This window comes from Anomaloglossus baeobatrachus, chromosome 5 (genome assembly GCF_048569485.1).
Source record: "Anomaloglossus baeobatrachus isolate aAnoBae1 chromosome 5, aAnoBae1.hap1, whole genome shotgun sequence".
NCBI lineage: Eukaryota > Metazoa > Chordata > Amphibia > Anura > Aromobatidae > Anomaloglossus > Anomaloglossus baeobatrachus.
Genome location: NC_134357.1, coordinates 257,094,291 through 257,119,356, shown reverse-complemented (window position 1 = coordinate 257,119,356; position 25,066 = coordinate 257,094,291). Strand labels below are relative to the sequence as shown.

At 49.3% G+C, this 25,066-nt stretch overlaps 2 protein-coding genes across 2 annotated transcripts; one reads left to right on the top strand and one right to left on the bottom strand.

Annotated features, from left to right (window-relative positions):
• Positions 1–892: 892 nt before the first annotated feature.
• Positions 893–7,773, bottom strand: MED19 (mediator complex subunit 19). The gene is made up of 6 exons (XM_075347404.1): positions 7,451–7,773; positions 6,203–6,325; positions 5,492–5,625; positions 4,835–4,928; positions 4,664–4,761; positions 893–1,026 (listed from the first exon to the last, which is right to left on the bottom strand). The coding sequence occupies exons 1-6, from the start codon at positions 7,707–7,709 to the stop codon at positions 970–972; spliced, it is 765 nt and encodes a 254-aa protein (XP_075203519.1). The 5' UTR covers positions 7,710–7,773; the 3' UTR covers positions 893–969.
• Positions 7,774–8,021: 248 nt separating this feature from the next.
• On the top strand, positions 8,022–13,715 carry TMX2 (thioredoxin related transmembrane protein 2). The gene is made up of 8 exons (XM_075349374.1): positions 8,022–8,275; positions 10,059–10,119; positions 10,668–10,781; positions 10,875–10,951; positions 12,257–12,363; positions 12,456–12,521; positions 12,676–12,805; positions 13,218–13,715. The coding sequence occupies exons 1-8, from the start codon at positions 8,087–8,089 to the stop codon at positions 13,338–13,340; spliced, it is 867 nt and encodes a 288-aa protein (XP_075205489.1). The 5' UTR covers positions 8,022–8,086; the 3' UTR covers positions 13,341–13,715.
• The last annotated feature ends 11,351 nt before the right edge of the window (positions 13,716–25,066 follow it).

Sequence of the window (25,066 nt, the reverse complement as noted above, 5' to 3'; positions counted from 1 at the left end):
GGATGCTACACCTCACCGGCTGTCATGCCCGCCGATTCTCCACCATATGTGAGGTAGCGTCGTCGGCTGCGCTGCAGAAGACACGGGATCCAGGCACCAAGGTTCACAGCACACGGTTTATTCCAAAGAAAAAGTCCACAATAGTACATATGTGCCTTTCCGGCAGAGAACTCAGGGAGATGTGATCACTCCCTCACACCCGGCACACCTGCCCTTGTTCCTGAATCTATTTAACCCTTCCTTCAGCCTGTAGGGAAACAGCATTAACCCTATAGTGGATTATCATGGAGTGAGCACAACCGGGGCGAGACATACCGGCCGTCATAGATAACCCCGGTCACAGTCTCACAATATATATATATATATATATATATATATATATATATATATATATATATATATATATATATATATATATATATATATATATATATATATATATATATATATATATATATATATATATATATATATATATATATATATATATATATATATATATATTTATTATAATTTTTTTTTTTTGTTGTTTTTCGAGATCTTCCCTAAAAGCAATGCTTAAGTCTCAAAAACACGGCACCATACAGCAGTGCCCTGGATTCTGTAGTAGAAAGCTGCAGGGAAGTCATCTTTGTACAGCCAGTGGTAATCATATGTGTACTGTAAGGGGCAGTACATACACATGACCGGGGCACATTTGCAACCCAATCCCATGGGATTGAACACTGGGAAAGTATCATGGAAACCGCACCTTTTCATGATGTAAGAACATGTTTTCTGACACTGAATTCCCCCTTAGTAAAATATGATCTTCCCTATATCTAATGTAATATGAATTTACAGAATCTATGAGATCACAGCAAAGGAAGAAAAAGCCACACAACGTTATGGGGACAGAGGGAGCTTTATTAAAACGACCAAACCCTATAAAAGTAACAGAAAATTGTATGTACAAAGAAAGGGGGATTTTCAACGTAATCCACTTTGTGAGCTGCCGGCTCCTGGGTGCTCCGGACTATGGCGATTCTGGAAAGGAACGAAAGTCACAGGTTACAAGGTGTTCTGTTATAGAGAGTGGGTATGGTATATTACTAGGACATACCACTACTCCTCCAACTAGCAGGACTCACAGCAATCCTCAACACAGCAACTAACCCTTCAGCAGGTTTGGGTTTCTTTTAGATACCGTATTTTTCGGATTATAAAATCGCACTTTTCCCTCACAAAAATTTGTGAGGAAAGTGAGGGGTGCGTCTTATAATCTGAATGTAGCCTACAGGGGTGGTGGAGAGGGGGAGGGGTGACAGGAGGCCGGGGGAGTGTTGCGGTGGCTGGGCTGGTGCTGCGGGGCGGGTGGTGAGGACTTCAAATAATGCCGCCCAGAGAAGGCACATGTGCAGATGGAGCTCTCAGCTCAAGCTCTCATCTGTGCATGCTCTGTCTCATTGATTTCCCAGCAGCGGACTTAAGGAAAATGGCGCCTGGCAGTGCCACTTAAGAATATGAGATCTCAGCTTGTGACTTAGCCGAGAGATCAAATTGTGCTGACTCCGGGCACCATTTCTTTGAAGCCCGCACCGCCCAAAACAGCCGACTGAGCCCCAGCACGGCTGCCCAAGCACCAACACAGCTGCCCCAGCACCACGAGCACAGACGAGTTTCTGGGATACCCACCGTTCCTGCCTTCTGTGACTCCACTCCACTACCGCTGCTGCCCCCTCCAGGAAGACACCTCCAGATTATAAAAACAGACCACCCCTTTTTTTTTTTCCACATTTTTTCTCTCTACATTTGGGGTGCGTCTTATAATCCAGTGAGTCTTATAAATCGAACAATACGGTATATATTATATTTTGCAGGCTTTTTAAATGTCTGCAGATCAGTGGGGGTCTGCATCTCGAGACCTCCAGTGTGCGCTCAAAAGTCCTCTGAGAAGTGTGCAGCTCAGGCAACAGGAGTGCGGGACTGAGCGGACTAGAAATGCAATAGAAAGCATAGGCTAAAACTGGGCACTTCTCAGGGGGTCTAAGCACCCAACCCCCCACCGATCTGCAGGCATTAACAGGGTTCTCAAATAGAAAAAAAAAATCTGAAGGTTTAAAGCACATTACACAGTATGTTCACAAGCTGCATTTTTGCACTTTTTTTTTCTGCAGCGAAAACGAGTGGTGGCAAGAAAACTGCATAATGTACACACTTTCTGTGGTCACTTTTTTTTTTTATTTGCATTCCCCCCCCCCCCCCCCCCCCCACTGGAAGGGAAAGAAAAACAAAACAAAAAAAAAAAATGCATGTGCATGAGATTTCAGAAATCACCACTATTTTACACATCCAATATGGCACACGCCATATGATCACATGCTCCATGTACGGTGACTTCTCTGCAGTGCTCCCCTCCACCTGCTGAGCACGGAGCTAAAAACACAGCCCCATTCACTACATGCAGCTGTGACAGGGCTCAGCAGGGGTCCGAGAGCACAACCGAAGAGACAGCTGTGTTTTCATTTTTAAAGGGGTTAAAATAAGCCATTATATGCTATTGTACAGTAATCCCCCACCCCCATCTGTGTCATCATGCTAGGCACTGACGGCCGACCCATTAACAGTACGGACACAAATATTGGGACACTGCTCTTAGTCATTGAATTCAGTATTTCATTCAGTCCCGTTTCCACGGATGTATAAAATCCACTTTGCAGCCTGCCTTTACTAACATATGTAAAAGAACGGGTCATTCTAAAGCGCTCAATGAATTAATCATGGTGGTCCTATAATAAGATGTCATAACTTGACTTGTTACCCCAGTGGCATTTCTTCCCTCCTAAATCTTCCCCTTCTCAATAATACCACTCGCAGGTGATTGTGGAAGATTTAGGAGCCAGGAAGTGACAGACCACGTAAAGTCAGAGCAGGGTCTACAAGTGCTCAGGGGGCAAAGCGCATAAGTCACTGACACCAATTACTGAGTAACTGCAGAGCTTTGACCTCTGGTATTAAATCAGTAGAAGATATGTGCACTGGAAGCTGTGCGTCATGGGCGTCCATGGTCGAGAATCTGCAGGAAAGCCTTACATCACCAAGCACCGTGCCAAATGTCAGATGTAGCAGTGTAAAATAGCCTTCCGTGGACTCTGGAGCATAGACACCTGTGGAGTGATGAATCACACCTCTCGATCTGTAATCGGATGGACCAGTGTGGGTTTGGTGGATGCCAGGAGAACATTTCCTGCCTGACTGTATTGGAGCAGCTGTAAAGTTTGGCGGAGGAGGGGTTATTCTGTAGAGATGTTCTTTAAAGGGGATTGACCTAGGCTACTCATTTCCATTGAAGGTAAAAATCAACACTGCAGCATTCCAAGATATTCCAGACAATTGCATCTTCCAACTTGCTGGTAACCGCTTGGGGAAAGTCCATTTTCAACATTACGTCACACCAGTGCAGAAAGCAAGGACCACAAAAAGGCATGGGGGTGTTTGGTGAGCAAGAACTTCACTGTCAGCACCGAGTCCTGACCTCAGCCCATCGAACATCTTTAGGGTGGACTAGTACAGAGATCATGAGCCCGGCCCTCTCCTGTAACATCAGCGCCTGACCTCACAAATGCTCTCCTGAAAGAATGGGTGAAAACTCCTACAGCCAGACCACAAGATCTTGTAGAAAGTCTAAAGGCCCCGTCACACACAGAGATAAATCTTTGGCAGATCTGTGGTTGCAGTGAAATCATGGACATATTGTTCCATTTGTACACAGCCACAAACCTGGCACTGATTGTCCACAATTTCACTGCAACCACAGATCTGCTGCAGCTTTATCTCTGTGTGTAAAGTGGCCTTAAGCTGCAGAGCGGAGTTACTATACACTGTCTTATGTAAAGCAAGAAGAGATATCTGCACAATGATGCACTACAGATAAGCGCAGCAGGTAGGAGGCCATTCGCTAGCATTACAATGCATTTTACGTAGATTTCAATGTGACCAGTAACAGAAGTAGGAACCTGGCGATGACAAGTGCACCACCGAGGCTGGGGCCACACTGGGATTACTGCGATCCCCTCGCATGACACTCTGCTCACACTGGCAGTACAGCAGAGCCGAGTGTCCCTGCGACTGAGGTCTGATCATGCGAGTGGACCTCAGCTGCGGGGGGGGGGGGGGGGAGGCAGCGCTGAGAAGGGGCAAGCTAGCGCTGAGGAGGGATTTATCTCCCTCTCTCCTCCGTAGCCGGCTGTTGCCATTCTCGCCCTGCACTCGCAGTACACCAGTGTGTGCAAGTGCAGTGCGATTTTTCTCTCGCGCCATAGACTTGAATGGGTGCAAGAGGAACAAGGATCGCATTGTACCCGCAGCATGCTGCGATTGTTTTCTAGTTCCGATTAGGGCTGAGAAAATAATCGCTCATGGGTGCTGGCACATAGGCTAATATTGGGCCGAGTGGAATGTGATTTTAATCGCACCCATTTTCATGCAGTGTGGCTTAGGCCTAATTGATGGCCTCTAGGTCAGTGACTGATGTAGAGTCAGCCGTGCCATCACCAGGCTCACAAACTGTTGCCCAAATTCCAGTACAATCCAATATAAAATGCAGCTTGGGAGCAGGGGGACAAATGTGAATGGACCCAGTGGATGCAGATTTCTGCCCCTGGTGTTCATCCAGCCATCTTACCTTTTTTTTCTTCTTGTCTTTCTTCTTTCTCCTCCGTTCTGGGTCATCTTCTCTTTGTTTCTTTTTCTTTTTCCTGTGGTCAGAATCTGAAGGGGTTTCTGTAGCAGAAGTCAGGACAGTGAGATGGTGTTTGCCCCCCGCAGGTGACATACCCACATACATGATACCGACCTGGGGGAGCCGGCTCCTGTGTTCTGCTTTGCTTGTGTTTCTTGTTCTTTTTCTTTGGGGGCTGTATGTGCATTAGACGACAGTGTTCTGGAAGCTGAAGGAGGGAGATGGCAGAAGGTATATATCAAGAAGAGCACAATACCATATGACTGCAAGCCTCAGCACTACATGGACGTGGCTAATGCACAGCAGGATTGTACTGCACTGACAAGTTGCCCAAACTAATCACATTTGACCGACCTTAGTGACCCATCATCTCCTACAGAGGTGGCATCACTATGGACAATATGTCTTGTCCTTGAGGGAACTGGATAGGGTGCCATTGGTAGAGTCATAAGTGGCTTTGGGAAATAATGCTGTAGCCCATGCATCTCTGGCACATGCTATAAGGCACTGGCCAATTTCTCAGCACTGTCAAGTTGCCCAACCTAAACAATGTAATCGGCCTTCGTGACCCATCACCTCCTACAGAGGTGGCATGACTATGCACAATATAGGATCCCAATATAGGATAGGGTACCATGAGTGGGGGTCATAAGGTGTAGACCATGCATCTCAGGCACATACATGCAAACCAGTTACTACTACAACTTGGTAAGGACACAACAGGAGGCTTTTACAAATCAACACGTCTCCCCCTTGAAGGGCACAGCTCACCGGGCCTGCGTGTAGTCTGAATCCAGTTAGTAGTGCGCCTGTCAGAGGAGTGAAAGAATTCCCACAGATCGGTGGCTTTTCAATTAAAGATCGCAGACTGCTATTATCCTGAGAGCCGGGGGTATCGATCATACCTACAGAGAGGACAAGAAGAAATGGAAAGGCCGGAAATGACTGCTACCATTAGGTCAGAGAGCACAGGTCATATTCTATCCCCACTATCCTGCACCAGCCACACATTAGGTTTCACCACGGCGTTGACTGACATAACTCAGACAGCTTTGCTTATCCTGATATAGGAAGAGCAGACAACCATTACTGAAAAAGGACATATGGGGGAGCAGGAAGGGCTACATTGCAGTGTCAGATCTGGACACAAACTTTCTGTGGAGCATCTTCATCCTCTGAGGACCCCAGTGATGAGAAGTCCAGACACAGTCACTACAGCTTTTGAGAATCCATGCTGGATGTCAGGTCGGTGTCCGAGGCTGCGGACTTCTCTAGATCTCTAGCATTATCCCTGCAGTGATCAACCACCCATGAACCTTGGCCACCCCTTTGTGAGGACACTGAAGCTTTCCGAAGATCCTCCCAAATGGCCACACCAAAAATATGTAATACGTGGACGGCAAAGTATGTGGACTCTCCTGAAGGACCCTGAGCAGGGTCTTCCCTCCACATGCCTGGACAATGGTCATTTTCACTTCTTACCTGGGAGGTCCGGAAGAAAGTTGCTGAGTTTTTCTTTGACTTTTTTGCCACAAAACTTCCCAAATGAATGTTCCAGATTATAATGTAGAATAAGATTTACACTGCCTGTGAGGTCAGAGAGGCCTGGAGGAGACGAGAAAAGAAGCGATACAACCAAAGTAAGATGTAAGGAGAACCAGGAGCCCTACCTGGGAAGACACCAATTCAGAATTTGCCCCCACACCTATTGGGCACAGATCTGCTCAGTATAACCCCACAGCACCTCCGGGGGAACCCGAGCCCCTGCGGGCGACATCCACACCGCCTCCGGGGGAACCCGAGCCCCTCCGGGCGACATCCACACCGCCTCCGGGGGAACCCGAGCCCCTGCGGGCGACATCCACACCGCCTCCGGGGGAACCCGAGCCCCTCCGGGCGACATCCACACCGCCTCCGGGGGGAACCCGAGCCCCTCCGGGCGACATCCACACCGCCTCCGGGGGAACCCGAGCCCCTGCGGGCGACATCCACACCGCCTCCGGGGGAACCCGAGCCCCTCCGGGCGACATCCACACCGCCTCCGGGGGGAACCCGAGCCCCTCCGGGCGACATCCACACCGCCTCCGGGGGAACCCGAGCCCCTCCGGGCGACATCCACACCGCCTCCGGGGGAACCCGAGCCCCTCCGGGCGACATCCACACCGCCTCCGGGGGAACCCGAGCCCCTCCGGGCGACATCCACACCGCCTCCGGGGGAACCCGAGCCCCTCCGGGCGACATCCACACCACCTCCGGGAGGGCCACAAATCCGCTTGGGGGTAACCCCCACCCCCAGGGGGAGAAGGGGGAGGGGGTTAACCGATCTGCTCAGGGTGATCCCCCCCACCACCCCAGGGGGAGAAGGGAGGGGGTCACCAATCCACTCAGGGTGATCCCCCACACCACACCAAGGGGGAGAAAGGTCACCGATCCGCTCAGCGTGATCCCCCACACCACACCCAGGGGGAGAAGGGGGGGGTCACTAATCCGCTCAGCGTGATCCCCCACACTGCCCCCAGGGGGAGAAGGGTGGGGGGGGTCACCGATCCATTTAGGGTGGTCCCCCACACTACCCCCAGGGGAGAAGGAAGGGGGGGGGGGGGTCACCGATCCGCTCAGGGTAACCCCACACATCTACACCACCATTGGGGCACAAATCCTAAGCAATGACAGCCTGAGCCGGAGGTCGGAGAGTCGTACCCTAACAGCAGGTCGCCGGGCACTACCCACCTGGCAGCTCTCTGAGCAGATAAAAGGGACCAGACGAGCGCCGGGCTCCATCATCCCCGGCAGGACCTGCAGACAGTGATGGCGGAGGCGGCAGTGGGGGGCCGGGAACTAACGAGTTGGGCGCTCCAGAGACAGGATGAGGTTTACCTGCCCCAAACCCCACGCCACCCCCAGAGACAGCCGCCGGTACCCCCGGCCCGGAGGGAAGTGTCGGTGGAGGGTCTGAAGGGACAAACAGCCCAGAGAAGCCCTCCATCATCTTGCACTAACATCCAGCCAATCAAATGCGCCCTCTTTCCGACGACCGACCAATCGGAACATAATACGAAGTCCCGCCTCCGGCTTCCGCAAGTCGAGGAAATCTCCTTGCCCTTTCCGGTGGGCTGCGTCTGCTCTTTCTGCAGCCAATCATTACGCGTGCCTGCAGTTCTCAGCGCACAGGCCCATTCTAGGTACTATTTACATACGTCGTCACTGTCGCCGCCCCTGATAGGTTGGCGGTGTGTGACGTAACTCTTTCCCGGGCAGTTCTTCGTGTGATTGGCTGGTGTAGTATATCGCGCTGTGATTGGTCCGTGCGTTCCTGGTCTAGTTTCTGCTGCTCTTGGTGTCTGCAGTATCTCTCGCGCAGACAGTATGGCGGTGATCGCTCCGCTGCTCGCTCTGGTGTATGCGGCGCCCGGACTATGGCGCTGGGTGTCACAGCCGTACTACCTGCTGTCTGCACTGCTGTCCGCTTCCTTCCTCCTGATCCGAAAGGTGCCCCCGGTGTGCACTGCGCTGCCGAGCCAGCGGGAGGATGGCAACCCCTGTGACTTTGACTGGGTGAGTGCGCGGCAGGTGTTCAAGGGCACAGGGTGGGCACAAACCGGAGCACTGCTACACCATAGTGTCCAGGCTGGGGGCTATTACCACACGTGTGCCAGGCTGTGGGGGGCTATTACCACACGTGTGCCAGGCTGGGGGGCTATTACCACACGTGTGCCAGGCTGGGGGGCTATTACTACACGCGTGCCAGGCTGTGGGGCTATTACCACTCGCGTGCCAGGCTGTGGGGCTATTGCCACTCGCGTGCCAGGCTGTGGGGGGCTATTACCACACGTGTGCCAGGCTGTGGGGGGCTATTACCACACGTGTGCCAGGCTGGGGGGGGGCTATTACCACACGTGTGCCAGGCTGGGGGGGGGGCTATTACCACACGTGTGCCCGGCTGGGGGGGGGGCTATTACCACACGTGTGCCAGGCTGGGGGGGCTATTACCACATGTGTGCCAGGCTGGGGGGGCTATTACCACACGTGTGCCAGGCTGGGGGGGGGGGGGCTATTACCACACTTGTGCCAGGCTGGGGCTATTACCAGACGTGGGCTACACAAATCTGTGACCTGTGCCAGGCATTGCAGCTTGGGTACGGCACTAGTTGGTTGGGCTTGCCTGTGCCAGGCATTGCAGCTTGGGTACGGCACTAGATGTTTGGGTCCTCTGGTCATACATTGATGGCATACACCGATTTGTGACCTGTGCCAGGCATTGCAGCTTGGGTACTGCACTAGTTGGTTAGGTCCTCTGGTCATGCATTGATGGCATACACCTATCTGTGACCTGTGCCGGGCATTGTTGGTTGGGTCCTCTGGTCATACATTGATGGCATACACCTATCTGTGACCTGTGCCGGGCATTGTTGGTTGGGTCCTCTGGTCATACATTGATGGCATACACCTATCTGTGGCCTGTGCCGGGCATTGTTGGTTGGGTCCTCTGGTCATACATTGATGGCATACACCTATCTGTGACCTGTGCCAGGCATTGTTGGTTGGGTCCTCTGGTCATACATTGATGGCTTACACCTATCTGTGGCCTGTGCCGGGCATTGTTGGTTGGGTCCTCTGGTCATACATTGATGGCATACACCTATCTGTGACCTGTGCCAGGCATTGTTGGTTGGGTCCTCTGGTCATACATTGATGGCATACACCTATCTGTGACCTGTGCCAGGCATTGTTGGTTGGGTCCTCTGGTCATACATTGATGGCATACACCTATCTGTGACCTGTGCCGGGCATTGTTGGTTGGGTCCTCTGGTCATACATTGATGGCATACACCTATCTGTGACCTGTGCCGGGCATTGTTGGTTGGGTCCTCTGGTCATACATTGATGGCATACACCTATCTGTGGCCTGTGCCGGGCATTGTTGGTTGGGTCCTCTGGTCATACATTGATGGCATACACCTATCTGTGACCTGTGTCGGGCATTGTTGGTTGGGTCCTCTGGTCATACATTGATGGCATACACCTATCTGTGACCTGTGCCAGGCATTGTTGGTTGGGTCCTCTGGTCATACATTGATGGCATACACCTATCTGTGACCTGTGTCGGGCATTGTTGGTTGGGTCCTCTGGTCATACATTGATGGCATACACCGATCTGTGGCCTGTGCGGGCATTGTAGCTGACCCCCACAGGGCTGTGGAGGAGGCTAGTATTAGTAACTGTTTCCCACTGGTGGCTTTCCGCAGGCCCTGTGGTACCGTGGACTCCAACTCCCTGTAGCACTATTAACCTGTGGATTGTATAGCTGTCTAACACCAGCTGACTTTTTGTTCTCCAGAGAGAAGTGGAGATCTTGATGTTTCTCAGCGCCATCGTCATGATGAAGAACAGGCGGAGTAGTAAGTCTTGGGTATTTTCCACATAACCTTTTGAACCCCGAGTGGAGCTTATGCCACCATTTTGTTCTACATTGTAGCTGACTTATGTCACCAAGGAGCTGTAAGCTAAATGCAGAGCCATAACTGGTGACCCTGCACAGGAGAGACCTGCCCTCATCTTTCTACTTTACAGAAGGCTCTCCTTCCTTGCCTCTACCACCATCTCACAATATGAGGAATGTAAGTAGCCTCTTCAGAGAGGAAGAGGACAGGAACTCTAGTGTCACCTATGGGGGGTAGTCAGTCACGCCCCTATAATGGGACTAGCCACATAGCTTATTGACTTGGAGGATTGCTACCCCCAATAGTTGGCATTAGAGTTGCTGTCTGAAGAGGGCCTCCTTACATTGGCTTGGCGTTCTTCACAAATGTTCCCTCTCCTCCACCCTGTATGAAATCGAGACCTTACAGACATGAGGACCTGCTCTCCTTTGTCCTCAGCTAGGGCTGATCTGGGATGGTGCGGGGCAGCGCTGGTGTGAGTGCCTGAACCCATTTCTTTCTTTCAGTAACCATTGAACAACATATCGGGAATATCTTCATGTTCAGTAAAGTTGCCAACACAATTCTGTTCTTCCGCTTGGATATTCGTATGGGCCTGTTATATGTCACCCTGTGCCTTGGTGAGTCCTAAAGATCTGTTATGTGCAGGCCTTCTGCGCTCTTCCAAATCTTTAAAGGACCTTATTTTTTTTTTCTTCCTCTATTCTCCCCAGTCTTCCTGATGACGTGTAAGCCTCCGCTATATCTGGGCCCTGAACATATCAAATATTTCAGTGACAAAACAATTGAGGTAAATGTCCTGGCGCGTTCACTTACCAATGCTTGTCTGCGGACTATAAATGGCACAGACCGCGTAACGAAAATCTAAGGAGTGGTGCGCCTCCTCGGCGATCCTCTGCAGGTCTGATTCTGGGTGCTGCTGGTCTGTGCTTTCTGATCACCCGTAAGGGCTATTTTATACTGCGATTTATTGTCATAAAGCTCCAGTCTTATGGATCTCCAATCCAATATGCACATATCATGGGCGGGCAGGATTGGCAGACCTGGCATGTGAGCTTCATTCTGTACCAGACCTTGCACCTAATTAGACATGGATGTCTCCATCTACTATCGATAATAAGACAAAACACTCACTGATATCCGGGAGACCAGCCAGAGAAAACACTGCCGGCAGCCAACGAGGGCACTCAACACAGTGAAATGCCACCTGGGGGCATATTTGCATATTTCCCAGGGGGCAATGTACCTAGGATTTCACTGTCTTGAGTGCGTTTGCTGGCTGCCGGCAGTGTTTTCTCTGGCTGGTCTCCCCGAGATCAGTGATTGCTTTGTCTTGTTGGTCTACTAGGCATTGCTCCCACCTAGCCAAAATCCTACTCAACACTGATGAGGGGCAATACCCCGAAACAGCTGTCTGTGGATGGATACCTGGCCTTGGTAATTCCCTTGTCATATCTTTAAACTTGTCAAGAGTTGGATATTAACTAAAAGGGCCACTTAATATGGTGGTTGTGGTGGGCTCCTAAAAAGAGCCACCCCTTGGCTAGGTGCTTCCCGGAGGGATATCTGGCTAGTTTCTGTGTTGAGACTCCTAACAAAGGCTGCACAGACTTTTTTTATTTACTATCGATAATAGCAGATACGCCGCACCACACTCACTCCCATCACTCGTCTATCACCAGCTGCCTCAGTTACTTTCCCTACTAAGGGTCTGCATAGAAGTAACACGGATACAACAGAAGAGCAGCTCCAGAGCACAAGCTGCTGCTCTAACAAGTAAAACAGGCTGGAGCTGTATGGTTACTAGTGATGAGCGAGCACTACCATGCTCGGGTAACAAGCAGTTGGATACTCGGTGAGCTCTATGCAAGTATAATGGACATCAATGGGATATGCAAGCATTTTTCTGGAAGCTCTTGTGGAAATTGCTCAAGTTCCCCATTGACTTCCATTATACTCGGTCCACAAGTCGAGCCCGTCCGAGCGTCCTTCTGCTTGTTACAAGTACTGAGCATGATAGTGCTCACTCATCACTAATTGTTACCACTCCTCAGTAAAGCGTCAGTTTCATGCGTTGTCTCCATTTTCTCTGCAGGAGGAGATGCAGGCTGATCGACGCGTTTCATGGATTGTGGAATATTTTGCGAATTGGTCATCTGAATGTCAGTCATTTGCCCCGATCTATGCAGAGCTGTCACTAAAGTATGCCCTTTTTTCCTCCATATGACACTATAACACACAGTTGTGCTTTCTCTGACTTCTCCTAACCTAATGTTTCTCATTCCTATGTACAGATACAACTGTGCGGGGCTGAAGTTTGGCAAGGTGGACATAGGCCGATATCCAGACGTCAGCACTAGGTAAGACTGCCACCATAACTTCTGGGTGAGGAGGCCTCCACATCTATCTGGTGCCTTCACATTCTGCTCTACGGTATCTCCTACCAATGTCCTTCATAAATGAAGTTGTAAAGCTGCTGTTATTCCCACCCGTCATGCCATTTATATATTACAGATATAACGTCAGCCCCTCTCCTCTGTCCAAGCAACTTCCTACCATTATCTTGTTTCAAGGTGGCAAGGAGATCTTGCGGCGACCACAGGTGGATAAAAAGGGACGTGCTGTGTCTTGGAGCTTCTCTCAGGTAACGTCTTCTGTTTGGAAGCTCTAATGAGAATAGAGCCCTGTGTCTGCTCTGCTAACCCTGCCTATCTTGTCTCGGCTGTACTATACAGAACATTCAATTCCCATGTCCCGGGGCTCGTTCCCACCCAACGTGTCCATGAGGCATTTTTATATTGTAACATCCTCTATGGTTGTGAACACTTTCTCATCACAGTATGGCACTAAATCAAATACTTTTTACCCCAGCAGCCTTGCGCCATTATAGTCTCTTTACGGTTCATGTTTTTTCAGTGGCCACTGCAGGAAAACTGCAGCGGGTTATAACAGCTGAGTGGCAGTAACAGGTCCCCTGTTGGTGAGGGAGGTGTCCTATGTGGGTATTATCTGCATGTAAAAACCCCCTTTTTTTCTTTTTCCTCCTTGTATATCAGGAAAATGTTATCAGAGAGTTTAACCTGAATGAGCTGTACCAGAAATCGAAGAAGACCTATAAGGAGCAAGATGAGGCAGAAGCGGATGAGAATCCCCCCACAGAGAGCAAGAAGGACCAGTAACTGGGGGTTGCTGCTCGTGTCCCCCCACATCCTCTTATGTAAATAGAATAGAACTACCACTCCATTAATGGTTTTGAGTTCATGTGACCCCATCACCGCGTTTTTTAATGAATGTATAAGAGGCGGGCCAGGGGACTGTGAGGTCTCCATTTGTGTCGGTCCTTCCTCCCTCTGCTGTTGAGCTAATTCTTCTCGTTCTCACCAACATCTTCAAAACGGAACTGTCTCTGCCGACAATTATGGGTATGGTATCTGCCAACAATTATGGGTATGGCGTGACATCTGCTTACGACCAGATGAGTCTTAGTCAAATCATGGACATTGCAGATTATTCCACGAGAGCCTATAATAAAGGGTTCCTCTAACCATTCTGAAGTCTCTTCTCTGCATTGTATATTCATTAATAGCTTGTATCAGATTAGACATAAAAAAGAATGCTTACTCAATGATATTGTTACCTGTAGAATACCAGACACAACCTGTGGACTAGGTGGCTCTGTGAATCTGATGTCATGCGATCACAGCAGCCACCAAGGGTATGTTCTGGTGAGGGAATGTATATTGAATGACCTAACTTCCTCCTAATACATGCAGACCCCCTTATTTATGGCCATATTATAAGTTTCCATTTCCCCAACTGTGACCCTATTAAAGGATGGAAATGTGGGGCTAAGGCTGCTTTAACACAGTTTTTTGCCATCAGGCACGATCCGGCGAAACAACTAATGCGACGGATCCAGCAAAAAACTGGATCAGTTGCATCAGTTTTTTTCCATCAATTCCTTCAGTTTTTTGATGGATCCATTGTGTTACTGACCATGCTCAGTTAAAAAAAAAAACAAACTGATCCGGCGTCCGTATCCGTTTTGGATCCGGCGTCCATAGGCTTCCATTATAAAACACGTCATACGGCCCCGGATTTGGCGCAATGCGGTTTTTTACTGGAGACAAAAAACGTTCCCCTCAGCGTTCCATCCGGCCAACGGACAAGTAAATTTTGCCGGATCCAGCAGAAGCCGGATGGAACGCAAGGCAATCCGGCGCTAATAGAAGTCTATTGGGTAAAAAAACGACCTGGCGGCAACGGACGTCGGATCCATTTTTTTCAGGTTTTTGCTGGATTGTCCCTGATCGCAAAAAAACGATGTGTGAATGCAGCCTAAGGATGTGAGCAGTGTTCTTCTTTTTGCGCAAGATTGTCCTTTTGAACAAGAGCTGATCTGCAGTACATAGCAGTGGCTAAGGCATTGAATGGAGCTAGGGAGTGCAGCTCTGGTAATATGATCACATCCAGATGGACTTTAGAAAAGCTAATGGGTGGGGGCAGCAGACCCCATGGATCTGATATGGATAACATATCCTTAGGGGTACTTTGCACACTACGACATCGCAGGTGCGATGTCGGTGGGGTCAAATCGAAAGTGACGCACATCCGGCATCGCTATCGACATCGGCGTATGTGAATCCTTTTTGATACGATTAACGATCGCAAAAGCGTCAATCGGATCATCGGTATAGGGTCCGACATTTTCATATTTTCGGTGCAGCGATGGTACGATGTTTTTCCTCGTTTCCCTGCGGCAGCACACATCGCTGTGTGTGAAGCCGCAGGAGCGAGGAACATCTACCTGCGTCACCGCGGCTCACGCCGGCTATGCGGAAGGACGGAGGTGGGCGGGATGTTTACGTCCCGCTCATCTCCACCCCTCCGCTTCTATTGACCGCCTGCCGTGTGACGTCGCTGTGACGCCCCCTTAGGAAGGAGGCAGTTCGCTGGCCAGAGCGACGTCGCAGGACAGGTGAGTGCATGTGAAGCTGCCATAGCAATAATGTTCGCTACGGCAGCTATCACAAGATATCGCTGCTGCGACGGGGGCAGGGACTATCACGCTCGCCATCGCAAGCATCGGCTTGCGATGTCGTAGTGTGCAAAGTGCCCCTTAGAATAGGTCATCAGTATCTTGTAACCAGTCAACTCTCTTACACTCAAGACAGGTCATTGTTTGATTGTGTGTGTGTGTGTGTGTGTGTGTGTGTGTATAGCAGGCTCACGAAATGAGCCTGCCTAACACAGGGCACGTGCAGGCGGCGTCTGCCTCTTAACAGCAGAAATCGAGGCTAGCACAATCAATGGGATTTTTACTATGTAGAAGCAAGCGATCAAACAATTGCAGGTTGAAGTCCCTATCTAAAATACAAAATCCAATTCCTCCCTTCTCACCAATGAAAAATAACGTTTGAAAAAGAAAACCTATTTGGCATTGCCGTTTCTGTAAAAATCTGAGTTATCAAAATAAAGTGGTTTAACTGAAAAAAAAAAAGCATATTAATGGAAAAAAATCAAAACACAAACTGCATTTTTGGAAGGGGTCACACCTCACTATAAATGCAATAGCAAACAATTAAATCATAGTATCCACCATTTAAAGACTAGAGCTCAGCGAGCAAAATACAGTGCCTTACGAAAGTATTCGGCTCCCTTAAATTTGTCAACCTTTTCCCACATTTCAGACTTCAAACAAAAAGATAAAAAAATGTAATGTTCTGGTGAAGAATCAACAAGTGGGACACAATTGTGAAGTTGAACGATATTTATTGTTTATTTTTAAACATTTTTACAAAATAATAAACTGGAAAGTGGGGCGTGCAATATTATTCGGCCCCTTTAAGTTAATATTTTGTAGCGCCACCTTTTGCCTCGATTACAGCTGCAGTCTCTTGGGGTATATTTCTATCAGTTTTGCACATTGAGAGACTGAAATTCTTGCCCATTCTTCCTTTGTAAACAGCTGGAGCTGAGTGCGGTTGGATGGAGAGTGTTTGTGAACAGCAGTTTTCAGCTCTTTCCACAGATTCTCGATTGGGTTCAGGTCTGGACTGTGACTTGGCCAGTGAAACACCTGGATACCATGGAACCATTCCATTTTAGATTTTGCTTTATATTTGGAATCATTGTCTTGTTGGAAGACAAATCTCCGTCTCAGTCTCAGGTCTTTTGCAGACTCCAATGGTTTTCTCCAAGAATGGTCCTGTATTTGGCTCCATCCATCTTCCCATCAATTTTGACCATCTTCCCTGTCCCTGCTAAAGAAAAACAGTCCTAAACCATGATGCTGCCACCACCATGTTTGGCAGTGGGAATGGTGTGTTCAGGGTGATGAGCTGTGTTGCTTTTATACCAAACATATCGTTTGGCATTGTGCCCGAAAAGTTCGATTTTGGTTTCATCTGTCCAGAGCACCTTCTTCCACATGTTTGGTGTGGCTTCTGGCAAACTGTAAACCACACTTTTTATGGATATCTTTGAGAAATGGCTTTCTTTTTGCCACTGTTCCATAAAGGCCAGATTAGTGCAGTGTACGACTGATTGTTGTCCTATGGACAGACTCCCACCTCCGCTGTAGATCTCTGCAGTTCAATCAGAGAGATCATGGGCCTCTTGGCTGCATCTCTGATCAGTCTTCTCTTTGTTTGAGATGAAAGTTTGGATGGACGGCCAGGTCTTGGTAGATTTGCAGTGGTATGATACTCCTTCCGTTTCAATATGATCGCTTACACAGTGCTCCTTGGGATGTTTAAAGTTTTGGAAATCTTTTTGTAACCAAATCCAGCTTTAAACTTCTCCACAACTGTATCACGGACCTGCCTGTTGTGTTCCTTGGTCTTCATGATGCTTTTTGTGCTTTAAACAGAACACTGAGACTATCACAGAGCAGGTGCATTTATACGGAGACTAGATTACACACAGGTGGATTATATTTATCATCATCAGTCATTTAGGACAACATTGGATCATTCAGAGATCCTCAATGAACTTCTGGAGTGAGTTTGCTGCACTGAAAGTAAAGGGGCCGAATAATATTGCACGCCCCAATTTTCAGTTTATTTTAAAAAAAGGTGTAAAATAAGCAATAAATTTAGTTCAACTTTACAATTATGTCCCACTTGTTGATTCTTCAAGTTGAAAAATTCAAGGGAGCCGAATACTTTCGCAAGGTACTGTTTAAAATAAAGCCTTCACACAGCACCACTGATGAAAAGAAGGGAATTTTGTTTACTTACCGTAAATTCCTTTTCTTCTAGCTCCAATTGGGAGACCCAGACAATTGGGTGTATAGCTACTGCCTCCGGAGGCCACACAAAGTACTACACTTAAAAGTGTAAGGCCCCTCCCCTTCTGGCTATACACCCCCCCCGTGGGATCACGGGCTCCTCAGTTTTAGTGCAAAAGCAAGAAGGAGGAAAGCCAATAACTGTTTTAAATACAAATTCAACCCGAGAAACAACCTCGGAGAACTGAACTGTTCAACATGAACAACATGTGCACCCGAAAAAAACAAACTTCCTAAGAAAACAGGGCGGGTGCTGGGTCTCCCAATTGGAGCTAGAAGAAAAGGAATTTACGGTAAGTAAACAAAATTCCCTTCTTCTTTGTCGCTCCTAATTGGGAGACCCAGACAATTGGGACGTCCAAAAGCAGTCCCAGGGTGGGTAAAAGAATACCTCGTGATAGGGCCGTCAAACAGCCCTTTCCTACAGGTGAGCCACCGCCGCCTGAAGGACTTGTCTACCTAGGCCGGCATCCGCCGAAGCGTAGGTATGCACCTGATAATGCTTGGTAAAAGTGTGCAGACTCGACCAGGTAGCCGCCTGGCACACCTGCTGAGCCGTAGCCTGGTGCCGTAATGCCCAGGACGCACCCACGGCTCTGGTAGAATGAGCCTTCAGTCCTGATGGAATCGGAAGCCCAGCAGAACGGTAGGTGTGAAGAATTGGTTCCTTGATCCAACGCGCAAGGGTGGATTTGGAAGCTTGTGACCCTTTACGCTGACCAGCGATAAGGACAAAGAGTGCATCCGAGCGGCGCAGAGGCGCCGTGCGGGAAATGTAGATCCTGAGTGCTCTCACCAGATCCAATAAATGCAAACCTTTTTCAAATTGGTGAACTGGATGCGGACACAAAGACGGTAAAGTGATATCTTGATTGAGATGAAAGGAAGATACCACCTTGGGAAGAAATTCTGGAATTGGACGCAGAACTACCTTGTCCTGGTGAAACACTAGGAATGGAGATCTGCATGATAACGCCGCCAGCTCGGACACTCTCCGAAGAGACGTGACCGCCACTAGAAAGGCCACTTTCTGTGAAAGACGAGAAAGGGAAACCTCCTTCATAGGCTCGAAAGGCGGCTTCTGGAGAGCAATTAGAACCTTGTTCAGGTCCCAGGGCTCCAACGGCCGCTTGTAAGGGGGGACGATATGACAAACCCCTTGCAGGAACGTGCGTACCTGAGGAAGTCGCGCCAGGCGTTTCTGAAAAAATACGGATAGCGCGGAGACTTGACCCTTAAGGGAGCCAAGCGACAAACCTTTTTCCAACCCAGACTGCAGGAAGGAAAGAAAAGTAGGCAATGCAAAAGGCCAGGGAGAAACTCCCTGAGCAGAGCACCAAGATAGGAATATCCTCCACGTCCTGTGGTAGATCTTCGCGGAGGATGGCTTCCTAGCCTGTCTCATGGTGGCAACCACTTCATGAGATAAACCTGAGGCCGCTAGGATCCAGGACTCAATGGCCACACAGTCAGGTTCAGGGCCGCAGAATTCAGATGGAAAAACGGCCCTTGAGACAGCAAGTCTAGACGGTCTGGTAGTGCCCACGGATGGCCTACCGTGAGGTGCCACAGATCCGGGTACCACGACCTCCTTGGCCAGTCTGGAGCGACGAGAATGGCGCGGCGGCAGTCGGACCTGATTTTGCGGAGCACTCTGGGCAACAATGCCAGAGGTGGGAACACATAAGGTAGCTGGAACTGCGACCAATCTTGAACTAAGGCGTCTGCCGCCAGAGCTCGGTGATCGTGAGACCGTGCCATGAAAACCGGGACTTTGTTGTTGTGCCGTGACGCCATCAGGTCGACGTCCGGCATCCCCCAGCGGCGACAGATCTCCTGAAACACGTCCGGGTGAAGAGACCATTCCCCTGCGTCCATGCCCTGGCGACTGAGAAAGTCTGCTTCCCAGTTTTCTACGCCTGGGATGTGAACTGCGGATATGGTGGATGCCGTGTCTTCCACCCACGTCAGAATCCGCCGGACTTCCTGGAAGGCTTGCCGACTGCGTGTTCCCCCTTGGTGGTTGATGTATGCCACCGCTGTGGAGTTGTCCGACTGAATTCGGATCTGCTTGCCTTCCAGCCACTGTTGGAAGGCTTGTAGGGCAAGATAGACTGCTCTGATCTCCAGAACATTGATCTGAAGGGTGGACTCTTTCCGAGTCCACGTACCTTGAGCCCTGTGGTGGAGAAACACTGCTCCCCACCCTGATAGACTCGCATCTGTCGTGACCACCGCCCAGGATGGGGGTAGGAACGACTTTCCTTTTGACAATGAGGTGGGAAGAAGCCACCACCGGAGAGATTCCTTGGCTGCCTGAGAGAGGGAAACCTCCCTGCCGAGGGACGTCGACTTCCCGTCCCATTGGCGGAGAATGTCCCATTGGAGTGGACGCAGATGAAACTGCGCAAAAGGAACTGCTTCCATTGCTGCTACCATCTTCCCTAGGAAGTGCATGAGGCGCCTCAAGGGGTGCGACTGGCCCTGAAGGAGAGATTGCACCCCTATCTGTAGCGAGCACTGTTTGTCCAGTGGAAGTTTCACTATCGCTGAGAGAGTATGAAACTCCATGCCAAGATATGTTAGTGATTGGGTCGGGGTTAGATTTGACTTTGAAAAGTTGATAATCCACCCGAAACTCTGGAGAGTCTTCAGTGCCACGTTCAGGCTGTTGGCATGCCTCTAGAGAGGGTGCCTTGATAAGTAGATCGTCCAAATACGGGATCGCGGAGTGACCTTGCGAGTGCAGGACTGCTACTACTGCTGCCATGACCTTGGTGAAGACCCGAGGGGCTGTCGCCAGCCCGAAAGGTAGAGCTACGAACTGCAGGTGTTCGCTTCCTATAACGAAGCGTAGAAAACTCTGATGCTCTGGCGCAATTGGCACGTGGAGATAAGCATCCTTGATGTCTATTGATGCTAGTAAATCTCCTTGAGACATTGAGGCGATAACGGAGCGGAGAGATTCCATCCGGGACCTCCTGGTTTTTACGTGTTTGTTGAGCAGCTTTAGATCCAGGACGGGACGGAACGACCCGTCTTTCTTTGGCACCACAAACAAATTGGAGTAAAAACCGTGACCTTGTTCCTGAAGAGGAACAGAAGTCACCACTCCTTCCGCCTTTAGAGCGGACACCGCTTGTAGCAGAGCATCGGCTCGGTCGGGCGGTGGAGAAGTTCTGAAGAAGCGAGTTGGAGGACGAGAGCTGAACTCTATCCTGTACTCGTGAGACAGAATGTCTCTCACCCAACGGTCTTTGACCTGTGACAGCCAAATGTCGCCAAAGCGGGAGAGCCTGCCACCGACCAAGGATGCGGAGAGAGGAGGCTGAGAGTCATGAGGAAGCCGTCTTGGTAACGGTTCTTCCGGCTGGCTTTTTTGGGCGTGATTGAGTCCGCCAAGAATCTGAGCCCCTCTGATCCTTTTGAGTCCTTTTGGACGAGTAGAATTGGGACCTGCCTGAGCCTCGAAAGGACCGAAAACCAGACTGTCCCCTCCTCTGTTGGGGTTTGTTTTGTCTGGGCTGAGGTAAGGATGAATCCTTACCCTTGGAGTGTTTAATGATTTCATCCAAACGCTCACCAAACAATCGGTCACGAGAAAAAGGCAAACTGGTTAAGCACTTCTTGGAAGAAGAATCTGCCTTCCATTCTCTCAACCACAGGGCTCTGCGTAAAACCACAGAGTTGGCTGACGCCACCGCCGTACGGCTCGTAGAGTCTAGGACAGCATTAATCGCGTAAGACGCGAATGCAGACATTTGAGAGGTCAAGGGTGCCACCTGCGGAGCAGATGTACGTGTGACCGTGTCGACCTGTGTAAGCCCAGCTGAAATAGCTTGGAGTGCCCATACGGCAGCGAATGCTGGCGCCAACGACGCTCCAATCGCTTCATAGATGGATTTTAACCAGAGCTCCATCTGTCTGTCAGTGGCATCTTTAAGTGCCGCCCCATCTTCCACTGCAACTAGAGATCTGGCTGCAAGCCTGGAGATTGGAGGGTCCACCTTGGGACACTGTGTCCAGCCCTTGACCACGTCAGGGGGAAAAGGATAGCGTGTATCTTTAAGCCGTTTGGAAAAACGCTTATCTGGATAAGCGTGGTGTTTCTGGATTGCGTCTCTAAAGTCAGAGTGGTCCAGAAAAGTGCTTAATTTACGCTTGGGATACCTGAAATGGAATTTCTCCTGCTGTGAAGCTGCCTCCTCCGCAGGAGGAGCTGGTGGAGAAATATCTAACATCCTATTGATGGACGCTATAAGATCATTCACTATGGCGTCACCATCCGAGGTATCTAGATTGAGAGCGGCCCCAGCATCAGACTCCTGATCAGTTACATCCGCCTCATCACACAGAGAGTCGTCCCGCTGGGACCCTGACCAGTGTGATGAAGTTGAGGGTCGCTCATAGCGAGCCCGCTTAGGTTGTCTGGGACTGTCGTCCGAGTCAGAGCCGTCACCCTGGGGTGCATGTGACACCCCCGGAGCTAGGAAGTGGTCCAGCTGAGGGGGACCAGGGGGCAATGAATCAACAGTGCCCATGGTCTGAGTTACTGGTCTAGACTGCAATGTTTCAAGAATTTTAGACATAGTCATAGACAATCTGTCAGCAAAAGCTGCAAACTCCGTCCCTGTCACCTGGACAGCATTCACAGGTGGTTCTCCCTGGGTCACCTCTAGCAGCGGCCCCTGCTTGAGCAATTGCCACAGGGGCCGAGCACTGCACACAATGGGGGTCAGTGGAACCTGCCGGTAGAGTAGCCCCACATGCGGTACAAGTAGCATATAAAGTCCGTGCCTTGGCACTTTTGCTTTTTGCGGACGACATGCTGTTGTCTCCTTGAGAAATCTAAGGAGGGTATATAGCAGAAAATCACCAGCGACTGTACAGTGCAAAGTATTGCCAGCACAAAATACAAAGTACACTATGGCACAAGTGGGGGAGAGCCCTTGAGGGCTGCTTACCGCCCGCTGAAAGCGGGTGTGAGGTCGTAGAATCCCTTGTCTGAGTCTCCCCGTCTCCCCTCTGCAGCTCAGCGTGCAGGCAGGAATGGCTGCCGGCGTCCTGTGAAGAGGGGCGGACCGTGGGCGTCACAAACAAAAGTGCGGGAAACTGCGTCCCACTGTGCCTAGTGTGAGGGCTGGAGTATGTAAAACAGACTCCAGCTCTTAGCGCTGCTGGTCTGTACAGCGTCCCGCCCTCCTCCTGACTGGCAGGTCTGGGGGCGGGAACGATACGAACTAGGCCGCAAAAGCCGGGGACTGTAGTAATCTAGCGCGGCCGTCATATATGCACGGCCAGCGCGGAAGTCCCTGGCGCACCACAAATCCCAGCCGCGACGCAGTAAAAACTGACCCCCGCGGCCGGATCGGCCGATCGTACTAAGTCACCTCACTCAGCAGAGCTGTAGTGAGTAACGGCACAAGCGCAGCAGCGCTGTTTACCCCGGCGCACTAACACACCCAGCAATGCTGCAGTGTGCGTGCGATAAGCACGGGGACACGGAGTACCTTGATGGAGCAGGGTCCTGTCCCTGAGGAAACTCCGCTCCGAATCCAGCAGATCCTCCAGGGGCTGTGGATGGAGCACGGCCTCAGTGCCCGGAGACCGGTAAAGTCCCACTTCACCCAGAGCCCTAATGGGGATGGGGAAGGAATCAGCATGTGGGCCCCAGCCTCCGTACCCGCAATGGGTACCTCAACCTTAACAAACACCACCGACATAAAGTGGGGTGAGAAGGGAGCATGCTGGGGGCCCTCGTATGGGCCCTCTTTTCTTCCATCCGACATAGTCAGCAGCTGCTGCTGACTAAACAGTGGAGCTATGCGTGGATGTCTGGCCTCCTTCGCACAAAGCATAAAACTGAGGAGCCCGTGATCCCACGGGGGGGGTGTATAGCCAGAAGGGGAGGGGCCTTACACTTTTAAGTGTAGTACTTTGTGTGGCCTCCGGAGGCAGTAGCTATACACCCAATTGTCTGGGTCTCCCAATTAGGAGCGACAAAGAAATTGAAAAGTTGGGAGTCTCAAAATATTGAAACACAAACCAATATACAGTGTGTCCACCGCCATTAACTTGAAAATGGCGGCAGCTATAGGCATAGAAGTGGTGTCTAGGTAAAGTAGCCATGCGCTGTATGCATTTATGTATGCAAGGTGTTGATTCGTATTGAATTGATGATGCCCTACAACTTTGTACTTCACTTTTTCTCTATCTCGTTCCGTTGTCGAGATAAAAATGCTAACTCCGTTGTTTTCCACCAGGTGGCGCTATAGGTGGTTTCATTGCGTAGTGCATGGCTACTTTACTATACCTAGACACCACTTCTATGCCTATAGCTGCCGCCATTCTCAAGTTAATGGCGGTGGACACACTGTATATTTTTTCCACATCTTTTCTCTAAGCCACTGAAATAGTAAAGAAAGGAAAACTATAAGTTTGGTTTCGCCGTAATCAAACTGATTGAGAGAATTGATACTAGTTCATTTGTATCTCAAAATTTACAATGTAAAAGCAAAGCCTAATAAAAAACAATTCCTGAATTTTTATTTTTTTCACCTCATTTGGAATAATTTTTCCCCATTTTCCTAATATTGTATGATAAAGTGAATGTGACCATTCAAAACTACAACTTGACCCTCACAAAATAGGTTTTTGTATGTCTATGCCAATAAAAAAAATTAAAATGTTTTTGACAAAGGGAAAGACAAGAAAATGACTGCAGAAATGGCAATCATATGGAAGCTGAGATGACGAGACTTTTACTATTTTCACAAATGAATTATAAACCAAAAATTGTATTAGAATCTGGAAGGTCTTGTAGCTTTCTAGCACTGTACACTCAGCTACCTTCATGTAGTACTGCATTAAATCTGATGTAAATGGTTAAAAAAAGTTTATAAAATGGCATCCTTGTGACTCAAATTTTGACAGAGAATTGACATAGTTACTTAGGTTGAAAAAAGCCCTCGGTCCATCTAGATCAACCTTCCTCCAACATTTATACATTTCATCATTAAATCATGTATAACCGACAATGTTTTGTGTACTGAGGAAATCATCCAGCCCTTTTTTAAAAGCTGTTATAGTATCTGCCATTACTACCTCTTGTGGTAGGGAATTCCACAGTCTGACTGCTCTAACTGTAAAGAACCCTTTCCTATTTAGCTGCCGGAATCTCTTTTCTTCCACTCGCAGTGAGTGCCTCCTGGTCCTTAGTACTGTCTTTGGAAGAAATAAGTCTTGTGCCAGTCCTTTTATATTGACCACACATGTATTTATACATATAAATGAGATCTCCTCTGAGACGTCTTTTTTCTAAGCTAAACATATCTAACTTTTTCAACCTGTCATCATATGGGAGGCCTTCCATTCCTTGTAGTAGTCTAGTTGCCCGCCTTTGAACTGATTCTAACTTCTGAATGTCCTTTTTAAAATGTGGAGCGCAAAACTAGATCCCATATTTTAGATGTGACCTTACAAGTGATTTATAGAGGGGTAACAATACATAGGGATCACGGGATCTAATCTCTCTTTCTATACACCCTAGAATCTTGTTTGCTTTAGCAGCTGCTGCTTGACATTGAGTGCTGCTGCTCAGCTTATTTGTAATGA

What these genes read in the sequence shown, in the direction of transcription:
- MED19 (XM_075347404.1), bottom strand. Translation starts at nt 7,709, where the DNA reads ATGATGGAGGGCTTCTCTGGGCTGTTTGTCCCTTCAGACCCTCCACCG. An exon ending in TCTGCTCAGAGAGCTGCCAG is followed by an intron (nt 6,326 to 7,450) that starts GTGGGTAGTGCC and finishes CGTCTCCTCCAG; the next exon opens with GCCTCTCTGACCTCACAGGC. An exon ending in AAGACAAGAAGAAAAAAAAG is followed by an intron (nt 1,027 to 4,663) that starts GTAAGATGGCTG and finishes GTTCCTTTCCAG; the next exon opens with AATCGCCATAGTCCGGAGCA.
- TMX2 (XM_075349374.1), top strand. Translation starts at nt 8,087, where the DNA reads ATGGCGGTGATCGCTCCGCTGCTCGCTCTGGTGTATGCGGCGCCCGGA. An exon ending in ACCCCTGTGACTTTGACTGG is followed by an intron (nt 8,276 to 10,058) that starts GTGAGTGCGCGG and finishes TTTGTTCTCCAG; the next exon opens with AGAGAAGTGGAGATCTTGAT. An exon ending in TATGCAGAGCTGTCACTAAA is followed by an intron (nt 12,364 to 12,455) that starts GTATGCCCTTTT and finishes TCCTATGTACAG; the next exon opens with ATACAACTGTGCGGGGCTGA.